This window comes from Canis lupus, chromosome 29 (assembly GCF_048164855.1).
Source record: "Canis lupus baileyi chromosome 29, mCanLup2.hap1, whole genome shotgun sequence".
Taxonomy (NCBI): Eukaryota; Metazoa; Chordata; class Mammalia; order Carnivora; family Canidae; genus Canis; species Canis lupus.
The window spans coordinates 7,090,294-7,118,016 of record NC_132866.1 but is presented as its reverse complement, the minus strand read 5'-3'; the positions used below and the strand labels follow the sequence as shown (position 1 = coordinate 7,118,016).

The following is a 27,723-nucleotide window of genomic DNA, read 5'->3' as shown; positions in this document are numbered from 1 at the left end:
CGAGCGGCCGCCCCGTCCCACCTCCCGCCACCCGGGGAGGGGCGGGGCCTCGCCGGCGGAGGACTTCATTTCCCAGGATGCCCAGGGGCGGGGCCGGCCGGAAGGCTGTGTGCCCTCCGCGGGGCATGATGGGGGATTTGGAGATTTCCATCATGGCGGCTTCCATTTCGGGCTACACCTTCAGCGCTGTGTGTTTCCACAGCGCCAACAGCAACGCGGACCACGTAGGTGCCGGGCCCCCCGCCGCGGCCGCTGGAGCTTCCAGCCTTCGTCCCAGGCCGGCGGCCAAGCCGGGACCACCGGCGGCTCGCCGCCCCACCCCCACCCCCACCCCGGGCTCCCGGGCTCCCGGGCTCCCGGGCTCCGGGGCCGGCCGGAGGAGCTGGGGACCCGGCGCTCCTCGGCCCCCGGGATGGGCCCCCTCGCTCAGTGCCTGCCGCCCCCTGGCCCCGCTCCCTCCTGGCAGCGCTGCCTCGGTCGGCCGCCGGCGGTGTCAGGAGCGCCCGCCCCCCTCCCCCTGAGAGTCGGGCTTCTAGACTTGCGGGGGCCCGCGGGGTCCGCAGGGAGCGGGGAGACCGAGCTCCAGTCTCGGCGCCCGGCCCCGCCCGGCGGCCGAGGGGCGCGACGAGGGAAGCCACGGCTGTCACTGTGCATCCTTGTGGGATAACGCCCGCGCGCTTTTCTTCGTCTCCATGGAAAACGGGAGAACGTACGACAGGAGCGTTAGGTGTGGGGTCCGCCTGCGTGCAAGTCGCACCTTCAGCTCCCGGGCGGATGTTCCGAGCCCCGCGGCGCTGGTCGCAGCGACATCGGGAAACGACAGGCCTCCGTAGGAGGGATGGGAGACGCGCAGGCTGCCTGCCCTGCTTCGGGCTCTTTATTGTACGAATCGGCCCTTTAATGTCATTCGCCCCGGATGGAAGTTTCTTTGCGAAACTAGATAATTTTTTTTTTTTTTTGTCTTTAAGTACATGTCTGATCTGTCCACCAAGCGGAAGAGGTGATTTTTTTTTTTTTTTAAGAGATGGGAGTTACTCAAATTCCTTTAGTAAGTGTGGGGGTTTTGTGGTCATCATTACAAAGCAAAATGCAGCACTAGAGAATAAGGAACTGGGTTCGGTTTGATGTCTGCAACCTTAGCTTCCATTAATAAAAACTGATCTATAGGGAGGCCACCCTGCTAGTAAATTGGATGGCATGAAGTCATGGTACTGTTCGCGTCTATAGTGTTGATGGTAGAGAGTAGCGATGGGAATAGGTACAACATAGGTTTCTCTAGGGTTAGCCCGTGTCTCTGGTCACTGAGGCCTTTGATGCTACAGCCAGCTGTTTAAGTAATGTGATGCAGTTCCACAGAAAGGTGGTTTGTGATACTCCCAGCGTCCATGGAAGTATTAAATGTGGTTTCGTTGCCTTTTAACATCTCTAGTTCTTGGAGTAGCTTGTAACATCACAGTTTATGTAAAAGGCAGGGTTACTGTAAGGATAAACAGCTACCTGTTGACAAGTGGGTAGTTTTTCTACAACCTGCAGTGAGATGGTCATGTTACTTAGATTATTATATATTTTTTAAAGATTTATTTATTTATTTATTTATTTATTTATTTATTTATGGGGGGGCAGAGACACAGGAGTGGGGAGAAGCAGGCTCCATGCAGGGAGCCTGATGTGGGACTCAATCCTGGGACTCCAGGATCGCGCCCTGGGCCAAAGGCAGGCGCTAAACCGCTCAGCCACCCAGGATCCCCTGTTGTTATAATTTAATTCAAGAGCTCTTCCTTTAATATCTACACCGTGCCAGGCACGGTGCTAGACCTCATGGAAATTTTCACCACGACAGTAGTTTGCAGGTGTGTTTTGTATGACCACAGCTGGTTATGTTAACCTTCTCACAATTACATATGTGGGATACGTTAATGTCAATATTATATATTTTTAAGTTGAAGCAAAATTTGCTTTTGTAGCATATTCTTTTTTTGTTTTTTTTTGATCCAGGCAGGAAATTAGTTTAAAACTACTCATTTTGTAGAGTTGGGATTAGCAAGCTTTTTCAAGATAAGTTGATATTTTAGGCTTTGTGAGCCCTTTGGTCTCTGTAGCAACTACTCCATTCTGGTGTTGTACGGAGAAAACAGCAATAGACAATAAGTTAATTAGGGTCATTATTTCCAGTAAAACTTTATTTATGGACTCTGAATTTTATATCATTTTCTTATATCATTTTCACCTGTCGTGAAATATTAATTCCTATTTTTTCAGCCATTTAAAAGTAGAAACTATCCTTAGCTTGTAGACTGTACACTAACAGGCATGAGGCTAGATTTAGCCCACACACCATAGTTTACCTTCTCCTGCTGTAAAGTAACAATGGCTTGGATAATCCAGACCAATAGATAAGAAGTATTCCTTTGTGCTTAGTTTTAGAATGTTTTGCTGTCACTAATAACTTTTTCAAACTGAGGACTATGATAGAGTTGCCAGATAAAATGCAGAACACTCAGTTACATTTGAATTTCAGAAAAATAGGAAATCATTTTTTAGTGTAAATATATCCTAAATATTACATAAAAATTGTTCGTTGTTTATCTGAAATTCAAATTTAACGGTATCCTTTATTTTTATTTTCTAAATTTGGCAGTTTCTAGACTGTGGAACACTAAGGTCTGTAGATATGTTCTTAGAGTGTAAAGTTCTGTAGGAATTAAATAATTATTTTCACTTTAATTTTTATTAACTTGTTACAAAGAGAAAGCTTCTCTTTTGTCATGAGAACTTGTAACTGAAAGACTTTGATAGGATAAAACAAGCTTCTTTAGTCACTTTCTCAAACTAGAAGTCATGAACACTCCTTCAGGTTTGAGAAAGTTTTTTTTAAGGGGGATCTGTATATTACTCAAGTTTGATAATTGCCCTATACATGATGACTTGGAAATTTAGGACACTCCTTCCCCTAAATCCAATGCAAAAGCTATGCTGTAAAGCATCTGTCTCTCCCTCCTCACCCCCACAAATTCCAACTGGGTATCTCTTTAATTGATTTGAAGGGTCAGCCTAGAATAGAAAGGTATATAATACAAGGTGGTTGTTTCAACAGATAGCCCTGGCCAGCATTTATTGAGCACCTCCTATGTATTGGACACTGTGCTAGTTGCTGAGATATAGCAGTGAACAAACACAAAGTCCCTGCTCTCACGGAGCTTATATTTTAGTAGGTGTAGGCGTTTGTTAATGTAAGGATGTAATATGGCAGACAGTGAGAAGACAGAAGAAAACGCAGAGGAGGGACAGAGAGTCTGGCACGCCCTGTTTCTGTTACATCAGCCAGGGAAGGCCTCTCTGATAAGGTGCTGTTAGGGTAAAGAGCCAAATGGAGGGAAGGAGTAAGCCATGTGGCTATCTAGGGAGATTGCAGGCAGCCTATTAGTTCAGCCTCTATAGGGAAGTTACTGAGGCATATAGAGTTAATGTTCTCCAGCTGTGCTTGCGCTGAACATGACAGCAAGTGCTCACACAGTAGGTTATGTGCTATGTAATCCAGGATTTATGGTATACGTTCTCCAAAGGTGTAAAGAAACTGACTTTGGCATTTATTAAGGAAGAACATTCATGTGAGTGATTTATTTGCTGAAATCCTCATTTCCCACAGCCTGTACAAGAGCAATTCGTTGTGCATTGTGTTAACTTCTTTATCCTACTGTCGTTAACAGTGCTTTTAAAACAATGAAATAAATTGTAAGCTGTTTCGAGAAAACAACCTTGGAATATTTCTGCTTCCTGAGCTTTTTTGATATTGGTTATTATACTCAGTAGGATTTAGGAAATGAATTCGCTCTACTTATTTTGTTAAAATCCCAAAAAAACTCTTTTTTTGAAAGGATTAAAATAATTCATTGTGTATGGAATCCTTTTTTCAAGCAATCCAGTTAATAGATACATCTCAGATTGCTTTAGTCTTATTGATTTATAGAGTAGTAGTTTATATGGCAAGCTTAATTTGGATTGTTAAAATTATTATAAAATTATAATGCCCCCAGTTGCTCTTCCAGTAAAAAGGATCATTTTTATTTTTAGTCTGCATCTATTTTCTTTTATTACTTTTAGGAAGGATTTCTGCTGGGAGAGGTAAGACAAGAAGAAACCTTTAGCATCAGTGACTCACAAATCAGCAACACAGAATTTCTGCAAGTAATTGGTGAGTTTATCACTGAGCTTAGAAATACTTTTTCTATATTGATGCTGTTTGTTTTGTTCTTTGGCCCTTAACTGGCTTTAATCTGAAAGATAAAAAGAGTACATAGAAAGCAGCTAAACTCACAATGCAAATCATTTGCCCTGATAACTGGTATGAAATGTTCTATAAGTCAGTGTGAACTTGCAGTTCGTGGCTGTAAGTTTAGGTAGCTTGTAAAGCTATCTCTTATCCACCAACTGGTCTTTTACTGAATCACTGTGTGCTGTCTCGCATGATTGTCTCTTCTGCACCACAGCAAACCCCTAGTTTGCATATTGGGCTGTTCCCCATTGTCATCATCGCCACATACTGTAATGAAAGGTTCTGTTGGGCTGGTACTCCCTGGAGGCACTGAGCAAAGATATTCACATTTGTTTATGTGAGCTATTTGCTAAGTCTACACAGCTTTCTGAAGAACAAACCTAAAAGTCGATTTTGGGGTGATTGCTGGGGAAGACAAAGGAGTATTTTATATATAGATGTATCCACTGTCTTTGTATTAGTGTCTGTCTGTCTCTCTCTCTTTCCCCTTTCCCTTTTGGATCAGTCTTTTTTTTGATAAATAGGGATCAAACTCCTTTCAGTTGCACCTTGAACAAGTCACCAAACAGCAGCATATCCTGAATACTCAGAACACAGCAAGGGACATTTCACTTATGCTGCCACCATTCTCTGTCCATCTGTGTGTGGGGCATGTGCCTGGCATGTGCCAGGCAATGAGAGGAATACCCAGATGCATCCCTATATTCCAGAGGTGTGGAAAGAAATATCAGACAACAGTACAAGATGAGTACTGTAAGAAAGGAATGGAGAAAATCCCGTCAGTTGAAAAAAAAAAAAGAAAGCTGCTAGTGGGTGAAATCAGTAAAGGTGTCAGGAAGGAGATGAACTTAGGGTCAGTGGGCGGTGTATTCAGGGGAACACAGAGCAAGGAGTGCATGCATAAGGTAACGGAATCTGGCCTATTTCTACGCGATGAAAATACAGAACATGTGAAGGTGAGTGGTTTCTGGTTTGATATATTACTGGAAGGTTAGGTTATGTTGGGGCCACATCATCAATTTCAAGCCTTCTAGTTCTGATAGCTTTCTAGTACATGGATTGGAAGGCCAGGATAAGGATTGAGGTGGGGTTAGGATTGGGGGAAAACAAGAAACAGTTCATTTCCTAAAGGACCTAAGCTATAAAACCCACTCCCCACAGTACTGACTTGTTTATTTTTTTTTTTTTTTTTTTTTTTCAGTACTGACTTGTTAAATAAAGACTTGATATACTGTATACTTCTTTCACTGAGGTTTTTGTTTTTGTTTTGCTTAACTCTTTAAAATCCTAAAATAGATAATTTGGTTTCATTGAACATGTATGTAATTTTATTGTTTGTACTTGGATTTTCAAAACTAATTTGGAATATGAAGGTTAAAATGCCAGGCACAGTTAACTGACAGCAGACCATGCAAAAAAAGCTCTCTTACCCAGCATGATCACAAAAATAGCACTTATGATGAATATTCTATTTATTCTTAAAGAAATAGAATGCTAAAGTAATTCAAATTCTACAGCTTTGTGCACTGTATCTGATTCGTAAACCTTCTAGTTCTTGTAGTAAATATGTTTCCATGGTATTGTAGATACGGAGAAGTACCGATCGATAGGATCCCAGTTAATGCAGTGCCATGACAACCATCTTCTGCCACACAACGTTTAATTTATTAGCTATATCCAGTTCATTGTGTGAAATGATTGTGGATTTCATGGGCAGAGTGTGTTTGCTGGACTAGAAAACTAAATAGTTTTCTTTTAAAAACAAATACATGTTAGAAACATAAACCAGGGGCTTGAAACCTGGGTTGAAAGGCCAAACATTAGGTAAAGTCCCATGAGTAGTATTCCCGACCAGTGGCGTAAAGAAATTTTCTGGCATAGCCTAACCTCCAGAATAAGAAGTTTTAAATAAAACAAATTGACCAGAGTTGTTTTTTGTTGCAAATGTCTGAATCCATGCACAGACACTTTGACCTTTACTACAATAAGGACTTCATATAGAGTGCTGCATTCTGAACGCCAGGTGCCTCGCGTTTTATGTTGACTACATATTAATTTTCAAAGCTGGGCTGACTCACTTTAAGCAGAACTGTCCACCCATAGATCTAGAAGGAGAGGGAGCAGACAACCACTGGAGAGCTTCCTTAATTAGGTGATACCGCGGCATTTGTTGGAAAGGATAGAAGAGGGAGTAGTGGAATTGTTGTCTCAACCCCTAGGAGAAGCAGAGGGAGGAAGATCGGCCTGCCGGATGAGGATGGGGTAGGGGCGTGGGGGAGACCTTCTAGGGAAATGCCTGTAGAGAGAGATGCCTTATGTACCTGATGACAAGTCTGCCTTTTAGGTGAGCTCTGGAAGCATGGCAGTCTGTAGAATCCCAGGTGAGGCTGCCCTGCTCCTACCTATTTCCAGAGCTCCATGAGCCAGTGTGGCAACCAGCTTTATTCCAATCTACAGCTTTATTGTGTTTGAGGCCTTCACCCCGTTTTCTCCATGGAGTGCTTAGGCATTGCAAAAAGTCTTAGAAAGGTTCAACTTCCTTTAGCAAATGCCACGTGATACCTAGGGCATATCTTTAGTGTGCTTCTTTTTTTTTTTTTAATTTTTTTTTTATTTATGATAGTCACAGAGAGAGAGAGAGAGAGAGAGAGAGGCAGAGACACAGGCAGAGGGAGAAGCAGGCTCCATGCACCGGGAACCTGATGTGGGATTCGATCCCGGGTCTCCAGGATTGCGCCAAAGGCAGGTGCCAAACCGCTGCGCCACCCAGGGATCCCTTTAGTGTGCTTCTAATCCCAATTATAAATCATGACAAAAGTCTGGTGGTAGATGATAGCAGTGTGTATTTGGAGTTCAGAATTGACTTTCGGGGTTTTCTTAAAATATTTTTTCCTGTAAAGTAGAAGGTGAGTTTTTCTTTTTCCTGAACTCTCTGTAAAGTTTTTGCTACAAATGATCCACATTCTAATTGCTTTACTAATAGTATCGCTGAAATAATGTAATATGCTCTACTGTATTAGTTTTGGTGGTAAAAGAAGGAACAATTTCTGGGTGAGGTTTTCTTATTTGCATCACAGTGTCAAAAGCCATGCCAAGCAATGAATTTGTCTTTCCAGCAGAAGGATTGCATCTGTGAGTGTGTTTTGGCAGCATTGACATCAGTGCAGAAGCTAATGGGCATAGTACCATGGCCCCCAGGGTCGTGGTTTTATTTTAATTGCATTAAAATTGCAGCCTGGAACTCTGCAGCTGTGGCTTTTTAAACAACAGGTGATGAGTCTCTGTCCAGAAGAATGTTATTAATAGGATCGAGTGGTTAATTAGTCTCATGGTCTTACAAAGCAACCCAAATCCTAAGCCCCCTGATGAGCTTGAAGGAATTGTTCACTCTGGTTAATCACAGCAGTCTTTCCAGAAGCCATTAGGATCTGCTTTATAAAGGACATGTTTCCCTTGGTGCTGACCATCTTTGAAAGGGTTAACAGGCCTCCAGAGTTTCTTCCTCCCTTCCCCATCAAAACACCTGGTCCAAGTTGTCCTGAGCCATTAGTGGGTTATTGATGGTAGGGTGGTTAGGCCCTCCTCTCTCCAAGCTGCCCTCATACTGCTTGTCTACTTTGATTAAATGCTTCCAGTTAGCTGTTACTTTTTCCCTCTTACGCTTTATTTAAATAGGTGAGATTAAATGAGGGCACACAAGAGCTGCATGTTCTTGAACAAAAGCTTTCAGATGTGTGCTCATCATGTATGGGCAAATGGAAACAGAACTTGTTCTGCAGTTCTGAGAAAGTGTCCCTGAGTTTAAGTGTTAAGACACACTGCCTTCACTAGTGTACACACAGCACCTATTTAGGAGAGAAAAACTGTCTTTTTATTGTTTGAGGTTTTGGTAAACAAACGGGCTATTTTATACTTGCCTGTATCTTACATGACTAACTAAGCTGTGTTCCTTCTTTCTGATTACAGAAATCCATAATCATCAGCCTTGTTCAAAACTTTTTAGGTAAGCTGTATCCTTCTTTGTCACTTTTAGTCCTTATTAAAAGACTAATTGATTAAAAACTAGTGAATTTAGGCTTGTAGCTGATTGTGGCTATACAGTCATGGGTATAACTGAGGGCATCCAAATTCACTTGTTTATTGAGTGCCCAATGTATGTGTGGCACTATGTCAGGTTTGGGAAAGGGGGAGGGGACAGTATAAATCTTGCTCCCCAGTGGTTTATAGTGAAAGCAGCCTCCCAAGCAAGGGCTTTTCAGCCACAGATCAGGAAGTTAATCAAGGGTCACATATGGATAAGAGAATTTAATGGGTGTTTTTAAGAAGTATATAAAAAATATTCAGTGTTCAACTTTAAAATGTAAGGAAGGAGAACATGGACCTTTCTTTTTGTGTCTATATTAGTGAATACACACTAGTTATACACTAAGACCAACTAAACAACAGCAAGAGAAAGATATGGAAGGAGCCACATTCAGAAGGGCGGGTGAGGGAGACAAGAGCCAGTATCCCCCATCCACCAGACTTCTCCTCAGACAACATTGGAGCCTCTGCCTGCACTATCAGTCCCAGAGCCGTCCACCTGGGCTGGTATGATGATTTCAACTCTTTCTTAAACTTCCCCCTAAGGGCACGGTCTACCTTCCCAGAAGCTAGTACTTCTCTTCCAGAGCTGCCCACACTAGTAGGATTCAACGTTCTGGTCAGCACTCCTTTAACCCCTGCCACAAATTTTGGTGCCTATCTGTGCCTGTTCTATGTCCCCTGCCGCTTTCCCCCTGATCCTTGCCCCATTCCCAGCTGGCCCAAACACCCAGGCCCTTGCACCCAAGAACTCCTGGGGACCCACCTCCCCCTTTTATCCCCCCCACCGCACACTTAACCATTAATTCATTCAGAGGATTGTTCTCATGTAAGATGGCTACCTGTGGACAAAGTCTGAAAGCAGCTGAGATCTTTATCACTTTTAGATTTACATAATTGAAAGAGGAGTGGGAACCAAGACAAGCAGTTCATTTGAGAAAAATCTCAGAGCAAGTGAAATGATTCAGGCCTGGTCCATACATTCACTGTGTTTGGTCCATGAAAGTGTCCGATTTGGTCCTGACTGTGAAGCTCTTCTAGGTGTGCCCTGCCTTCCCTTCTGAGGAATTCCTCAAAAACCTTTCAGTAGAGTTGTACCAGAAGGATTTAACTAAGTTTAAATCATAGACCTATAATTCTTAGAACTGAAAGAAACTTTAGAATTCTTTCTTTTGTGAAAAGGGAAGTGGAGACCACGTAGGTTAAGCGACTTGCCCAAGATTGTACAATGAGAAGCAGAGCTGAGCTGGAGCTGGTATCTCCTGATTCCCAGTTCAGTGGGATTTTTTGTTTTTTGTTTTTTATACTACTTTATGAGGCCTGGGCTTAACTGTGGTGGGAGGAGGAAGGAAGGATGGCATTCCTAAAAGCACACCCAGTGGTAAGAGAGGTCACACATCATTATGCCTGGCCTGCTCACCATAGGATCCTGGTCAGGTAGGTCTATTTGAGGGGCAGACCTGGCTTCCAATCCCAGCTCTTCCATCTACCACCTGTGTTTTGGAGCAAGTCACTTAACCTAGGTATCTTTATCTACAAAAATGGGAATAAAACTTGGGTCGTGTTGTGCTGTATTAATACCTGCTTACCAGCATTGAGGCAAGAATGAAATGAAATAAGATGAGAAAGCATACTGACAAGCCCCTTAAGCATTCAGCAGATGTTCGTTTCCTTTCTGCATTTTTCAGAAAATGAGCTACTGTATCCCCCCCCCCCCCTTTCTAAGTTTCTAAGTAACTGATACTTAGAAACAAGGAAAAGATGTCACAGCCATTGGAAACCACACATTTCCTAATTACTTGGAATCAGCACCTCCCACATTTGGAAGTAATACCTTTTGAATGTAACAGTCTCTTGAGTATTCATTGAGGCAAAAGATATCTATCATCAGTAAAGCATTGACATTGATTTCTCTCTATGGCTGTTGAAGATACGCAGTTATATCTAACTATATCTTGATTATAGGATTCAACTTTTAGGATTCAGTGACCTATAGACACATAAGGCTAAGTGTATTCATGTCAAAATACTATGCAATTTTAATAAAGTATATTTTCTCTTTAAAAAAAAAAACAGTTTTTATGACTATGCAAGCAAAGTTAACGAAGAGAGTTTGGACAGGATTCTTAAAGATCGGAGAAAGGTATGTCCTATTTGTTGCCCAGTCTGATTTGGAAATTACTCTTTATCTTATCATCTAAATTTAAAACCAGAAAGGAATGTAAAATAAAACTGTGATTTGATATTAATATAGAGAGTTCTGTTGACTTAGGTAGATTTTAAGGGTAAATTGCAGATGTGAGACAATGTTTATGACCTATCAATGGAAAAAAATTTAGGTATTTATGATATGATTCCATTATGTAAAAACAGAAGGAAAAACAGGAACTATAGAGAGTTAAAAATAGTTGAGTTGATTCTGGGCGGTTTTATTTTTCTATTTTGTAATTTAAAAAATAATTTTGCAGATATCTTATATCCATGCATTAATTTTATAACCAGGAAAAATAATTCTAGAAAATGTAAGTTGTAATTAAACCATCTTTGGATATGTTACTCTTTCAAGTTCAATTAATGTTGAACATAGATGTTTTTCCAAAAGATCATGTATTTATTATTTCTGTCAACATATGCATATAACATTCTGATTATCTTTGGTCAGCAAGTCTGAATAGAATTGAAAATGAACCAGTTTTATTGCTGCAGCATTGTCTGATGATCTCATTTATAATTTGCTCTGTTGTACCATATGTGTGTTTTGCGGTTTTGCCTTGAAATGTCATTTCCAGAAAAATAGATTTGTTATTAAACCATCCCTCGAGGAAAAAAAGTTATTAAAAGTTTTCAGTTTGTCACATAGAAAACAAAATGCCTTTGTTTAGAAGCCTGTATTATGAAAAAGCTTTTAAAAGATGACTTGTGGAAAAAAAGAACAAGCACTGTGGGACTTGGTGCCCAGGTGTCTGAAGAGGGGCATCAGGAGTAGAGTGCCGTTAAAGTCCTTTCCCATCTATGGCCCACCTCAGTAGTCCTGTCAGTTGGAAAAGCAGAAAGACAAGCGGGTAAGATGAAAGGAAGACTGGGAAGGCTGGAAGAAAGGACAGACAGGTTTGTGGATGATGACAGGCTCAGAAGGTGCTCATTCTCCATAATCTGATCCCATCCCCGACTACCTGGAAAATGGAGTTAAGAGCAGTCACAGGCATCACTGTCCAGCTTTCTTGTTTTCAGTGACTTGCCCAGGAGCATATATTCTAGAATCTCTTGGGAGTCCATCCTTCCTATCCCAGCCACCAACCTCATTCCATTTGGTTTGTTTGTTTGTTTCTTTCTTAAGATTTTATTTATTCACAAGAAACACACAGAGAGAGGCAGAGACAGAAGCAGGCTCCCCATGGGGAGCCTGATGCCCGCATCAGACTCGATCCTGGGACTCTGGGATCATGACCTGAGCCAAAGGCAGATGCTCAACCACTGAGCCACCCAGATGCCCCTCGTTTTTTTTTTTTTTTTAAGATTTTATTTATTTATTTGAGAGGGAGACAGAGATAGAGACAGCATGAGCTGGGGAGGAGAGGGAGAAGCAGGCTCCCCACTGAGCAGGAGGCCCGACATAGGGCTCAATTCCAGGACCCTGGGATCATGACCTGAGCCAAAGACAGACACTTAACTCACCTGCTACTTAGGTGCCCCTAGTTTCATATTTTAGACAATGAACTTTTCTTATACTTTCTAAAACTGAATGTATTCCATGAAAATTCTTATTGGAGCACAGTTTTCTAGAGCACTCACTGCATGTTAAAAGTAACAATTTTTTTTTAAATAGATGAAAAAATTTTAAATGACAAAAATGAATAAAGAATATGAATAGGAAATGCACAAAAGAAAAAAGAAATCCACAAATGACCAAGAAATAAATGAAAAGATGTTTATCTTCAGTCAGGAAATGCAAACTGAAACAACATGATACTATTTTTTTTTTTTACCCATCAGATTAGCAAAAGTGTAAAAGGATTGCTATTACAAAAAAAAAAAAAAAAAAAAAAAAGATTGCTAATACCCAGCTTTGGTAAGGCTGTGGGAAATGGGGAAGCTGTAGTTGGTGAGAATGTAAGTTGATAACAGACAGTTAGGAGAAGAGTTTTGCAATAACATAATTTTATTATTTTATTTTCTTTATTATTATTATAAGTAATCTCTATGCCCAACGTGGGGCTTAAACTCATGACCTTGAGATCAAGAGTTGCACACTTCACCTACTGAGCCAGCCAGGTGCCTGCAATAACAGAATTTTAAATATGTACTTCCGCCTCTAGGAATCTGGCCCGAGTAAACATTTGCATCTGGGCACAAAGATATGAAAAGCTAGTGTTAGTGAATAGTTTTAAGTCTTCGCCAGGCCACATTCTAAGCACTTTCCAGGTGTGGGAAATAGGAGGTAAATTGCTGTTCTTACCATCCCCATTTTATAACAGAGGCGGCAAGGGTGAGTAAATTGCTGAAGGTTGCCAGCAAATAATGATGGAGTCCAAGCTTAAACCCAGCAGTCTGGCCTCCGAACCCAGCGTACAAGGATGTTTTGTTGCATCTTTGCTTAATAGCGAGAATTTTGAAAGCAATCTTAATGTCCACAAGTGGGAAGCGGTCAGGTAAGGTATGCTGGCACTTCTGAACTGTGGTATGTGAGGCAGACCTTAAAAAGAATGAGGGAAGTTCTTGTGTAATGACCTAGAAGGATCTCAAAGTTGTGTTACATGAAAAAAGCAGTGTTATAATTTGAGCCTTTTTATGTAATAACAAAAATCAGAACGAGTATTTAGATGTACAGGAAAAGATCTGGAAGGAAGGCAACCAAACTTAAAAATGTTTAATTTGGGAAGGGGAGTGGGGAGATGCAGCTGATGAAGGGGGACTTTATGTGGCAAGTTTTTTGTAACAATGTTTTATAATTGAAAATAAGTTGGAAAAGAAGAACTCTACCAGGTAGTTTTTTCAGCAGTAGATAAAGACACATTTCTAAATTAATTTGGAGGTTTAAAAATCAGATTTGCTGGGGAGGGCTTGTTGGCTCAGTTAGTAGAACATGCAACTCTTGATCTCTGGGTTGTGAGTTCAAGCGTCACATTGGGCGTGGAGCTTACCGAAAAAAAAAAATTAAATGAGCCCTCTGCTTCATATTCTCTCCCTTTCCCACTGCCTACCCCCCATCTACTCACTCATATGCTCTCTCTCTCAAGTAAATAAATAAAATCTTGAAAAAATAATAAAATTTTAAAAAATTGGATTTGCTGTTTTTGATCTGTAGTATACCAGCCATAGGTTGTTAGCTGGAGTTAACTTTGCAGTTCCTGAGACTAAGATTCTAAAAAAAATTAAAAGTTTATCTATAATTTTGATGTTCTAGAATTTTGTACTAGAACAATTATTCATGTTTCCCTTTGCAATTAAAAATACGAGTTTTGGGGATCCCTGGGTGGCGCAGCAGTTTAGCGACTGCCTTTGGCCCAGGGCGCGATCCTGGAGACCCGGGATCGAATCCCACGTCAGGCTCCCGGTGCATGGAGCCTGCTTCTCCCTCTGCCTATGTCTCTGCCTCTCTCTCTCTCTCTCTGTGTGTGACTATCATAAATAAATAAAAATTTAAAAAAAAACAAACGAGTTTTTGGGGATGCCTAGGTGGCTCAGTGGTTGAGTGTCTGCCTTTGGCTCAGGTTGTGATCCTTGGGTCCTGGAATCAAGTCCTGTATCGGGCTTCCTGAGGAGAGCCTCTCTCTCTATTTGCCTATGTCTGTGCCTCTCTTTATGTGTCTCTTAGGAACAAATAAATAAGATCTTTAAAAGAAATACATGAGTTTTTTGCTTCCATTTACTTGGAAATTATATTTTCCATGGAATTGTTAATATTTCATTGTATTTCCTATGGAATTTTTTTTTTTAAAGATTTTATTTATTTATTCATAGAGACACAGATAGAGAATGAGAGGCAGAGACACAGGCAGAGGGAGAAGTAGGCTCCATGCAGAGAGCCCGACGTGGGACTGGCTGGATCCAGGGTCTCCAGGATCATGCCCTGGGCTGCAGGTGGCGCTAAACCGCTGCGCCACCGGGGCTGCCCTCCTATGGAATTTTATAATTCTATGAACTCTTTAGGGATTCTTTTCAAAAATCCAAATTTCTAGTACAAAAGCAAAGATGACACATAATATTTGGCGACTGAAAAGCTTTATAGTTGATTCTAGTTTGGTTTTTTCCCTCCCAGGAAACATAGAAAATTGCGTCACCACCTCAAAAGGGTTATTGTACTATCTACAAAGGTACATCTAAAAGATTAGGCTTAGGGGCACCTGGTTAAGCGTTGGACTCTTGATCCCAGCTCAGGTCTTGATCTCTGGGTTGTGAGTTCAAGCCCTGTGTTGAGCTCTACACTGGGTATGGCGACTACTTAAAATGAAATAAAATATTAGGCTTAAAAATACATGGGTACTTTTAAACAATGTCTAACATGTAGAAAGTATTTTTCTATTTAATCAATATTAACTTTTTAAGAAAGTGCTGGTAGAAACTCTTAAAAAATTGACTCTGGTTGTCAGGCTTCAAATCTAATATCGAAAAATTCTAAGAATTGGGGTACCTGGCTATCTCATTCAGAAGAGTGTGTGACTCTAGATCTCAGGGTCGTGAGTTTGAGCACCGCTTTGGGTGTAGAGATTACCTAAATAAAACTTTTAAAAAAAGGAAAGAAAAAAAAGTACAAGAACTGAACAAAAGTTTAATAAGTTGAATTCATATAAAAATAAATACATAGTAATTTTAAAAGTCCTCTGGGTGCTAGAATTATCCATTAAAAAATACAAGCTAGTAAAGATTTTTGTCACAGTAGTAAGTAAATACATAAAGCGTATTAGAACTATGTTTATTAAAATGTATGTGGCTCTCAAATACAGAGAGAGAACTAGGCTCCATGCAGGAAGCCTAGTGTGGGACTCGATCCCAAGACTCCGGGATCACACCCTGAGCCGAAGGCAGACGCTCAACCACTGAGCTACCCAGGTGTCCCTGTATTACATTTTTTATTTCAGCTTTACTGAGGTACAATTGACATATAAAAACTGTAAGATATTTAAAGTGTACATTGTGTTAATTTGATATTGTGAAATGATATTGTTAATTTGATATATATTGTGAAATGATTCATTATGATTTCCCCACTGTGAAAGGATAAACGATGGTATTTTAATCTAAACATTTCATTAAATGAAGGTAAATGTTCAGAGGGCGCCTTTTTTCCCCTCCATCTTTACATGTAGAGGGGCTTCAACTGGAGCTTTGGTTTTCAAAGTGTGGTCCCTGGACCAGCAGCGTCAGCATCACCTGGAAATTTGTTAGAATCTACTCTTCACTTTGTAATGGCCACAATCATGTGACCCGTTTGGAATTATAAAGTTACCATTGTACAGTAGAAAGGACAGGCAGACAGGCTATTACTCATTAACTCAGTGACTTTGGACAAAACATCTCTTTTAAAAGATTTACACTATCAGAAATGTTTGGGTTTTCTTTTTATTTAAAAAATTTCAGGGGGTGGCCTTGCTGGCTTAGTGGCAGAGCATGAAACTTTTGACATAGGGGTTATAAGTTCAAGCCTCACATTGGATGTAGAGATTACTTACAAAATAAAATCTTAAAAAAATAAAAATTAAAAAAATAAAGAATATCAGAATTAATTGCTTTAATGTAATTGGAAGTTATGGTTTATGTTCAGTAATACTCCATGAAGACAGGAACTGTTTCTTTGTTCCCTGCAATTCCTTGCATGGGATGTGAACCCAGTGGAAAAAACATTCCTTACTTCCCAAGGTTGTGATAATTTTTTTTTTCTAAGTTTGTTTTCTAGATTAACAGTTTTCTTCTTTTTTTTAAAGATTTTATTTATTTATTCATGAGAGGCAGAGAGAGAAGCAGGCTCCCTCTGGGAGCCTGATGTGGGACTTGATCCCGGAAATTCGGGATCAGGACCTGACCCAAAGGCAGATGCTCAACCACTGAGCCGCCCAAGCGTCCCCCAAGGTTGTAACAAGTAGTAAAATATTTGTCATATAACTATCTGGGGGCCTGGCACAGGGGCTCAGCAAAGATTGGTTCACTTCCTTCCTACGTGAAAGTACCAAAACATAATCTAAATTTACTGTTAATTAATTAATTTTTATTTAATTACTTTTTAGAAAGATTTATGTATTTATTAGAGAGCACGAGTGAGAGGGGCAGAGGGAGAAAGAAAGTCAAGCAGACTCTGTGCTGAGTGCAGAGCCCAATGCAGGACTTGACCCCAGAGCTCTGAGATCATGACCTGAGCCAAAATCAAGATTCAGACACTTAGCTGACTGTGCCACCTAGGCACCCCTTAATTTACTGTTAATTTAAAGACACTATCAAAAAAAAAAAAAAAAAAAAAAAAAAAAAAAAATAAAGACACTATCAATATTAAGCTACCTTTACTTCTTAAAAACAGGATTTTCACTTAAAAAGTATGTTTTACAGAAAGAATATGTAAAGATTGTTTCTCTGACAAAGAGTTAATTGTCTCTTCAACAGAGATTTTCAAACTTAAGTGTGTACAAGAAAAAACTCAAGGAACTTATCTTAAATTCAGATTCCTGGTTCTACCCTTGGACATTCTAATTCTGCAGGTTTGAGTGACCCCAATAGTAAGTTCTCAGATGTCCAGCAGATCACATTATAAGAGATGTTCTTCCAGAAAGCATATCAGTTTAATTCACTTAGACAGTTTAGTTATCCTATAGTTAGAGCTGATGAAGCTTAACTTCTTACATCATTGTATTGAGGTATAATTGACATACAATAAACTGCACATATTTACAGTATATACTTCAGTAAGTTTTGAAATATCCGTAAACCCATGAAACCTCAACATAATAAGATAACGTATCCTTGCAAATCTTCTTGTGCCCTTTTAATATATATATATTATTCAAGTATAACTAATATACAGTGTTAATATTAGCTTCAGATGTATAATATAATTCAGCAGTTCTGTATTCATTGCTCATCATGATAAGTGTACTCTTAATTTCCTTCACCTGTTTCACCCATCCCCCCCCTTCACTTCCCCTCTGGCAGTGACCAGTTCTCTGTATTTAAAAGTCTGTTTTTTTGTTTGTCTCTTTTTTTCTTTCTTCATTTTTTCTTAAATTCCACATATGAGTAAAAGCACGTAGCGTTTGTTTTTCTCTTACAGACTTCTTTCATTTAGCATTAAACTCTCTAGATCTATCCATGTTGCAAATAGTAGGATTTCATTCTTTTTTCTGGCTAATAGTGCAATGTGTATATACACACCACTGCTTTATCCATTCATCTATCAATGGACATTTGGGCTGCTTCCATACTTCAGCTATTGTAGGTAATGCTGCAATAGACAATAAGTATGAGCGTATCTCTTCAAATTCATGTTCTTGTATTTTTTTTTTCCCACACAGAGAAACAGATTTTATTTATTTATTCATGAGAGACACAGAGAGAGGGGCAGAGACATAGACAGAGGGAGAAGCAGGCTCCTCACAAGGAGCCCGATGTGGGGCTTGATCCCAGGACTCCGGGATCATGCCCTGAGCCAAAGGCAGATGCTCAACCACTGAGCCACCCAGTTGCCCCAAGTTCTTGTATATTTTGGGTAATTACCCAATAGTGGGATTGCTGGATCATATGGTAATTCTATTTTTAATTTTCTGAGAAACCTCCATACAGTCTTCTACAGTAACTATACCAGTTTGCATTCCCACCAACAGTGTGAACAAAGGGTTCCTTTTGGACTTGTTTCTTGTGTGGTTTTTTTTTTTTTTTTTTTTTTTAGCTATCCTGACAGGTGTGAGATGATAGCTCATTGTGGTTTTGATTTATATTTCCCTGATGATGAGTGATGTCGAGCATCCTTTCATATGTCTTTGGCAAAATATCTATTCATGTCCTCTGCCTATTTTTTAAATTTCTTTTTGTTTGTTTGTTTTTTGGTGTTGAGTCGTTTGAGTTCTTTACATATTTTGTATAGTAACCCCTTATTGGTTATGTCATTTGCAAATATCTTCTCCCATTCAGCAGGTTGTCTTTTAGTTTTGTTTTCTTTGCTGTGCAGCTTTTTATTTTTATTTTTATTATTTTTTTAAGATTTTATTTATTTATTCATGAGAGACACAGAGAGAGAGAGGCAGAGACACAGGCAGAGGAAGAAGCAGGCTCCCCGCAAGGAGCGCAATGCGGGACTTGATCCCGGCACTCCAAGATCACGCCCTGAGCCTAATGTAGACACTCAACCACTGAGCCACCCAGGTGTCCCTGCAAGTTTTTTATTTTGATGCAGTCCCAATAGTTTATCGTTGCTTTGGTTCCCTTGCTAAAGGAAACCTATCTAGGAAAATGTTTCTGTGGTTGATGTCAAAAGATTATTGCCTGTGTTTCCTTCTAGGAATTTTGTTTATTCATTCACTTGTTAATGAACAGTTGGGGTTTTTTTAGTTTTGAGCTATTGCATGTAAAGCTGCTACGAAACATGTGTACAAGTGTTTGTATGGATACCTTCAGAATTAAATTCTTAAGATTTCACGCAACTTTTCATCCTTTTCCTTCTGTTTTTATTGTAGAAAGTTATTGGGTGGTACAGATTCCGGCGAAATACACAGCAGCAGATGTCATACAGAGAGCAGGTTATCCATAAGCAGCTCACTCGCATCCTTGGGGTGCCCGACCTCGTCTTCCTTCTCTTCAGCTTCATCTCCACCGCCAACAATTCCACTCATGCTTTAGAATATGTTCTCTTTAGACCAAATCGAAGGTAAAGAAAGAGTTCCTAAAAAAAAAAAAAAAAAAAAAGAAAGAGTTCCTAATAGACTCAAATAGTAAAGATGTTGGTACCTGTAATTGGTTTATAACTTTGAGAATGTGCATTTTATGACATCTTTAAAGAAAAGCTTTTATAATTCTCCTTCAGCTAGTTTTCTTTGTAGTGAGGGAAGGTATTTTCCTGTCAGTTGTATAAATTAAAATTGTTTTTGAATCAAGAAGCATTAGCAAGATATGTTAATTATGCATAAATTCTTACAGGAATAAACAGCTGGAAATCATCATTTGCTTCTCCATAATCCATTATGTAGAAATACAGTTTTACTGCTTCTGGAAGTCTATAATTTTAAAACCGATTTCAAAGACAGAATTATAAAATTGATCCACCTGCTGGTTAATGAGGGTTTTGCATTGTGAACTTGTGAAAGCAAAAAAAAAAAAAAAAAGATTATGATGTCTATCTATAAATAGTAGAAAGATTTCCTTCTGGAAATTCACTTGTAGACTATATTATGTTGACATCAATGAAAACAAATTGTTAAATAGCCATTCACAAGGTTTCATTAATTAATCAATCAGTGGGTATTTTCCTGAACTTGTACAACCTCCTTAGCACTGCTGGTTGCTATGGGGACATGACCTCTGCTCTCCAGGAGTTTACAGTTGAGTTTCTACTAACTCGGGCATCCTGGGGTTGTCTGTGCAAGCAGGTGCGGCACCATGAGACCTATTAGTTCACCAGTGTAGAGACTTCAGCTCCTACTGCCAAGACCCACGGATCAGGATGAGCAGCGCCTTTAACATGATCTCTCTTGATCCTCCTGCAGGTATAATCAAAGGATATCCCTTGCTATCCCCAATCTAGGCAATACTAGCCAGCAGGAGTATAAAGTATCTTCAGTGCCAAATACTTCTCAGAGTTACGCCAAAGTTATCAAAGAGCATGGGTGAGTTGAAAGTGAAATGAAAATGTCTTCCTGTCTTTTGTGAACAGTATTTAACAAATTTATGGAGACATGTGAAATCAAGTTTGATGTGATTTAAACTGAAAAATGTAGTCAGGCTATCCTCCAGACCACCACCCCTGTATGTCAGAATTTTATGCTTATCAAAAATTTAGTTTATTTTTACCAATAATCTTTTTTTTTTTTAACACTGCTGCAATTTTTTTTTTTTGATATAAAAGTTTGGACAGAATCTGTATATTTCCAAAGTTCCAAAAGCTAAATGTGGCCACTGAAAAATGTGTAACTTTTTATTATTTTTTAAGTTATCTTGGTCACAGGGGTTCTTTTCTATTTGTCTTCTGTACATCTAGTAGTGTGGGCATTGTTGCTGAGACAGTCATTTGGAGTTGCAGCCTTTACATAGTAGATCAAGGTGGAAGTGATGGGAAAATGCCTTCCAGGTTCCTAGCAGTTATAATAATTTTGTGACATCTTTTTCCTGTCTTCCAGTACTGACTTTTTTGACAAGGATGGAGTCATGAAAGACATCAGGGCGATTTATCAGGTTTATAACGCACTTCAGGAGAAAGTGCAGGTAACTGATTTACCTAGTAGTTTTCACCTTATTTATAATGCCCACGTGCTTTTAATTCTACTTTAATTCTTAATAATCTCTCAGCTGACAAATGAATCATGATCCAAGCGTCAGAATATGCTTTCCCAAACTAATCTCAGATGTGCAGGCTAGTTCACATGCCAGCCTACAAAAGGCCATCTCCTTATGTGCCTGAAGTAGAGTCTGAAGTACTGCGTTAGTATTACTATTCTAAATACTCGTGACCCCATTTATAACAGTTTTCTTTTGGGAAATCTATTCTGAGTTTAAAGGATTGCTAAGAACCCAGCTGTCTCCATCAGTACACTCGGAGGTGAGACTGCATCAGAGGGCACCGCTAACCGGTACAGCCCTGCTCCTTCGCTCTGGGTCACTCGCTTTGCCCACAGCTGCTTCCATCGAGTGGGAGGATCGCAGTGGAGCCTGTTCATTCCTAGGCATTCATGCAACAAATATTTATGGAAACATCTCCTGCCAGCCACTTACTGAGCTAGGTGCTAACAGTACTTTCCCACGATCTTTTCATCATCCCCAGTGTGTTCTTAGGAGTAATTTGCCCTAAACCATAAAAACAAAAGAGGCTTTGAGAACAAGAAGGAGAGTGGTAGAGCCGAAGACGCTCTCCCAGGCCTGGAGAAAGCCTAGCTTTGAGGAAGAAGTCCCAAGGAATAGAGAAGGGAATTTAGGCAGCTGCTGAAAAAGAAGAAAGCAGAATGATTAGCCTGGGGCTAAAGAAGAAAGCATACAATAGGCAGTTTCCAGTGTCCATGGTCCCGACCAGGTCACGGCCCACTTAGCAGGATAGGGAACTTGAAACAGGCAAACTGGTGACTGGCCTACTTTCCAGCTGTTTCTGGGATTTCTGCTATGGAAAGAACGTGCAGTAAAAAACAGCTTTTTGTCCTAAATTCGTGACCATGCTCTTTTCAGATTATCGGCACTGTCTAGCGGACTTCAAAGTGGCTGTTCTGCATTTCACTGCCAAATGAATAAGGCCCACTTTGCAAACACCAGTTGAAACTTACTTTCTTTTCCACTCTCCCTAGTTATAAATATTTTCTGTTAGATCTATTTGTGACATCTGATTTTTGATTGTTGGTTATAAAGTTGAAAGCCTCTCATTCCTGTCTTTCGTTCATCCTTTGTGTGGTAGACTGGTATCAAAAATCCTTTTTTCATTTTAATAAAAAATGAATAATCAAGGGCAAAAATTAAATATTTCCAATTTGCCCTAACTTTTCAAGAATTTATAGGCTAAATAGCATAATCATCTTAACAATATTAAGAACGCAAGTCAGTGAACAACAATACTGGTCCCTTGGACCTTCATGATTTTGTTCTACTTTGTGTCTTTTTAACTTGATAAAGCATTTGGGCTCTTCCTAGGGTCGCAATCAGTGTTATCTTCATGGAATGCTTTGTGCTTGGATTTGAAACTAATTGTTCCTGTTGTCATTTTTCCCTCAGGCAGTGTGTGCAGATGTAGAAAAGAGTGAGCGAGTTGTTGAATCTTGTCAGGCAGAAGTGAACAAATTAAGAAGACAAATCACTCAGAGGAAAAACGAAAAGGAACAAGAAAGAAGTGAGTTTCCTATTAATTTCACCATTTGATACCAGGGAAACCTCTTGTTGCAAACATCAAGCCATAGGATGAATCACAGCAATCCTTCTACATTTGTCAAGCTCCACATGAGGCTGTTTGTGAAAGAACATTCACTTGTACTTCCAGAAGAGAAGTACTTTCAAGTATCTGGAACTAGAAGAAAAAGAAGATAAAAGTAGAAAGGCTAAAGCAAGTTAAAGTAAATCCCAAGAAGTGTGTGCTGCAGACCTGTGCGTGTGTTGACTACGGTTACCTGTTTACAGGAGCTGTGGTTTTTCTTACGGAGTTAATCCTGGCAAACCTAAGCGTGTAGGGACTGTGTCCTGTGTTCCTCACATAGCAACATAAAGGAATTACCTAGTATCCTTTTCACTTCATATTTGATTCATAAGGTCACAACAAAGGCTTTGAATGTCTGGTTTTTGGTAGCTATGGATGAATGGATACAATTAAGCTAAGGAACCAGCTGCTTGAATGAGAATAAGGCCCAAGAATCTATTGATTCCAGCATGGAAACAGACCTGTTTGCTATAATACCACCAGACTTAACATTTGTACATTAAATTTATAACCTTTCTAATTTAATAAGAATACTTGGAAACCAATTAAAATATAATTCATATTTCCGAGTAAATGATATCTGATTCATTTTTAGTGTTATATTTTTGAGAAATAATCAGAAATGCAGACAGATTTAAGTCCAAGAATATTAGTCACGACTTTATAATTCTAAAGTCTGAGAAACAATCTATTGGAGTAGTTGAATAAATAGCAGTAGAATAGTTGAATAAATTATGGCCTGTCTTTCTTTTTTTTTTTTTTTTTTTTTAAGATTTTATTTATTTATTTGAGAACAAAAGCCAGAGGGAGAGTAAGAGCACAGAGGGAGAGGGAGAAGCCAACTGTCTGTTGAGCAGGGAGCCTGACATGGGGCTCGATCTCAGGACCCTGGGTTATGACCTGAGCCGAAGGCAGCTGCGTAACCCACTAAGCCACTCAGTTGCCCCAAATTATGGCATATCTATATGGTGGAATATTGTACAGCCATTGAAGTGAATTTTTTTTTAATTTTTATTTATTTATGATAGTCACACAGAGAGAGAGAGAGAGAGAGGCAGAGACATAGGCAGAGGGAGAAGCAGGCTCCATGCACCGGGAGCCCGACGTGGGATCTGGGTCTTCAGGATCACGCCCCGGGCCAAAGGCAGGCGCTAAACCGCTGCGCCACCCAGGGATCCCTGAAGCGAATTTTTAATGATGTGGGATAATGCTGAGTATGTAACCTTAAGTGGAAACAGCAGGATAATAAAATGGCCTAACATATAATCTCAGCTGTATTTAAAATACACACACCCACACACACACAAGGCTGGATAATAAAACTGGAATTCACAAAAGGGGGGAGGGGCTGACATCTAAAGACTTTTTTTTAATTTTTATTTTTAATTTTTTTTTTTTTTTTTTTTTTTTTATGATAGTCACAGAGAGAGAGAGAGGTAGAGACATAGGCAGAGGGAGAAGCAGGCTCCATGCACCGGGAGCCCGATGTGGGATTGGATCCCGGGTCTCCAGGATCGCGCCCTGGGCCAAAGGCAGGCGCCAAACCGCTGTGCCACCCAGGGATCCCTAAAATTTACATCTTTTAACCCCAAATCTTGTCCTCTTTACACCAAACGTCTAAGTGTTATCTGGGTGATAGAATTATGGATGATTTTCCTTGTTCTTTTCTAAATTCTGTACCAGTATTTTTCAGAGCTGGGGACTCAGATATCTGAGTCCAGATATACCCTGGACTATACCAGAGTATGCATAAAAATGTGCCATATCGGGCGCCTGGCTGGCTCTTGATCTCAGGATTGTGAGTTCGAGACCCACGTTGAGTATAGAGCTTACATTAAAAAGAGAGAGAAAGGGTCCCTGGATGGCTTAGTTGGTCAAGTGTCTGCCTTCGGCTCAGGTCTTGATCCCAGGTTACCATCTTAAAAAGGTGCTATATTTATGGCTTGGAACCTAGAAAATGGCCATCTAATACAGGGCTTTTAAACTTTTAAGGATTGTTTATTTCATCCTTCCATCCCCACAGTCTGAGAGCACAGTGAGCAATGGGGGAGGGAGATAGCACAGGACCTGCAGTTAAAAGACCTGCGTGTGAGTATCAGGGCTCCACTTCTAGCCACTCCCTTAGTGAAGTCACTTCACCTTTCTGAACTCTGGTTTCTTTGCCTAATAATTTGGAAGCAATGATATTAATGATGATGACAATACTTCAGAAGGTTTTCTGAAGCTTAAATGAATGTATAGCAACAGGATTTGTAAATTATGAAGTACTATGCAAATGTCAGATAATTAAGAGTCGTCATCAGTTGCCATTTCCCAGAACATTCAGGTTGACCATGTAATGCATTGAGATGCAAAGCTGTGAAAAAGAGAAAGTGTTATAGTTTTCTTTCTGTTTTTGTCCAGGATTGCAGCAGGCGATGATCAGCAGACAGGTGCCATCTGAAAGTTTGGGGCCAGCGTTCAGCCCTCGGATGCCCTATTCTGGGCTTGCTGCTGAAGGTAGAAGTACACTTGGAGATGCAGAGGCCTCTGATCCTCCTCCCCCTTATTCTGATTTTCACCCAAACAATCAAGAAAGTACTTTGAGCCATTCTCGCATGGAAACCAGTGTCTTTATGCCTCGACCTCAAGCCGTGGGTTCTTCCAATTTTGCTTCCACCAGTGCTGGACTGAAGTATCCTGGAAGTGGCACAGACCTTCCTCCTTCCCAAAGAGCAGCTGGAGACAGCATTGAGGAATCAGATGACAGTGATTATGAAAATTTGATTGACCCCACAGAACCCTCTAACAGTGAATACTCCCATTCGAGGGATTCTCGACCCATGACACATCCCGACGGGGGCTCCAGGAACACTCAGACCTCCCAGATTTAGCTGAACAAAGAAACTCTCCACTTAGCACTGTTTTTCTTAATTGCTTATTGAGAGAGTTTTTTGAGGACTTAATCTGGGGGGAGAACTGCTTTCTCAGACCCCTGGCCACCCAACAGGAGGGTCCTCGGGCACAGAAGTGGTAGGAGCCTCATGTCGCTGGTTCTCACCTGCAGACACAGTGTGCAGATTTCATGACAGAATCATTAAGATAATCAAATTGTCCTAATTCTGGTGCGATTCATGGATGTACTGGTAAATTTAGGCAAAGTGAAACTTATCAACATAGTTTCTGTTCTTTAAAATAAATTGGAAATTAGAGACTAAGCACAATTAGTCTATAAATGTTCTATAAATCAAAAACTTACCTCTTGCACTATCATGCCTTGAAATTTACTTTTTCAAAGGGAAACGAGTTTAGCAGCAGCCTTCAAAGAACCTTTCTATGATGAGCCAAATTCATCTTTGCCAGAAAGAAATTTTGATAATTCCAAGAAGCCTGATTGGAACAAATCGGATGTACCTTCTCTTGTCTGCATGACTTTGTGAGATCAAAAGAGAGGGCTTTGTTTCAACTTTTTTCTACTAGCCTGATATATATTGTCACTTAAAATGGTTGCCTTTAAAAAAAAAAGTAGAAATACTAATTACCAGTAAGTAATCATCCAAATAAGTATGTCATAAAATAAATTACTTATTTTTCTTTTGGGGAATTACCGTGACTGCTATGTTGCACTAGCCACGTTTATGGTCTCTGTTCTGGAGTCTTAAAGATGAAGGACACACAGCAGTGGATTAGAGAAGAGAGTTATGCTCCAGACCTGGGTTTTATGATGAACAGATTCCAGACACTGGATTTAGCTGAGTTCATACATAAGGGAAATAATTCATTTAGCTCTTCTGACAAATCCTAGTATTAGTTTTACTTGTGGAGGAAAACACGTTTAATAAACTGTTTGGGAATCTTGGTGAATAAAGATTCATTTTAAATCTGAATAACCATACTTATTTTTTTTTTAATTGCTGTTTGGAGGATAGAGGCGGAATGTGTAGAGACTTTCTGTTGGGATGCACTTATATTTTTATTTAATTACTGCTTGTTTTCTAGTTTTGCCCAGAATGTGTGAAACCACTAAAGACATTCGTGAGCACGTTAGGCTTCTGGTTTGGAAATGACGAGACCCACCGTATGTGATGAGGTCAGCCCACGAAGTTATAACGCTTTGGGAAATCATAACTGCCTTTCCTTTGAATTAGCTAAAACCTGTGAGAATAAGGAAGGTGTCAAATAGGCTTCAAATCCGGGTTCTGAAAAAGTAGTTTCATTTTGTTGGAGAGAAGTTTACTCCCTGAGCTTCAGTATCAATATGAAATTACACAGTGTAGACTGAAATATTAAAACTGCCGTTCTTCAGAGAGCCACGCTGTGGGGTCTGTGTTTTCCTGCTCTCATGGTTTTGTTGGCCTTACACCACTGCCATTGGATTTGAAACGTTGCAGACCACTTTATCTGCAAACGCGTTGCGGTTTTTATCAGCTCCCTTCTAGCGGCTTCAGCGCCAGTGTGAATTTATTATTTTTTTTTAAGTGCCATTGCCATCTCCTCTGTTCAGATTTTGACATTCAGGAAAATATCTTTATTTTTATGCCATACTGAAACCTACAATGTATATCTGACAAAGCAGTTCAATGTGACAATAAAAACCTATTTAATCACGGTACCATTGTTTTTCATGTTTGCGTGCCCAGAAAGGCCTCGTCTCGGTGTAGTCATTCCGGCCACTCTCAGGAGACTTACTACAGTGTCGTAATGGTCACGAAAACTCACCAGCACCCAGAGTTTGGGTAAGGATGGTTTCGGGGGAAATCTGAGAACACAAGTTCCTAAGATGTTTCTGTTGGTTTCAAGGAGTGTGTATTGGGTGTCAGTTGAGTACAACACCAAGTCTTAGTCCCCCAAAGGCACCTTTCACGTAAGGACTGATCTTGTTTGAAGAGACTGCTCAGCCTGAGTCAGCCTAACCATCCGAAGCTTCCAGCACTTGGTGCCCTTCGAGTGTCTTAGCTACAGAACTGCGTCCGAATGAGGATCTGCCGGCTAACAAGTGCATTCTGGATTCCGTGGGAGCCATTGCTGGTAAGTGATGTATCTCTTCCAAAACCCAAGGCAGTCGTCTGTTTTCAGGGGGATTTTTAAATGTGGCCTGTATCCCTTTCGGATTCTACTCTGTCTCCTGCAACTATTGAGAGAAAAGAAGACCGGATTCTTTCAGCTTACTTAGAAGTCTGGAAATGCTTAATTACATGTTGTAATTGGGCTTTTCTGGAGAAGGATCAAAACACAAAAACGGAAATCTCATCCCCAAACATTCAGACCCTAGGGATATAGGTTTTAAAATTCCAGACAAAGTGGAGCG

The 27,723-nt window shown here is 40.1% G+C and overlaps 1 protein-coding gene across 1 annotated transcript; it reads left to right on the top strand.

Annotated features, from left to right (window-relative positions):
• Positions 1-70: 70 nt before the first annotated feature.
• ABRAXAS2 (abraxas 2, BRISC complex subunit) lies at positions 71-27,027 on the top strand. Its single transcript, XM_072804965.1, has 9 exons — positions 71-224; positions 4,102-4,192; positions 8,240-8,276; positions 10,433-10,499; positions 19,012-19,202; positions 20,038-20,157; positions 20,668-20,752; positions 22,241-22,355; positions 24,840-27,027. Exons 1-9 carry the CDS (start codon positions 78-80, stop codon positions 25,307-25,309), a joined length of 1,323 nt encoding a protein of 440 aa, XP_072661066.1. The 5' UTR covers positions 71-77; the 3' UTR covers positions 25,310-27,027.
• Positions 27,028-27,723: the final 696 nt, after the last annotated feature.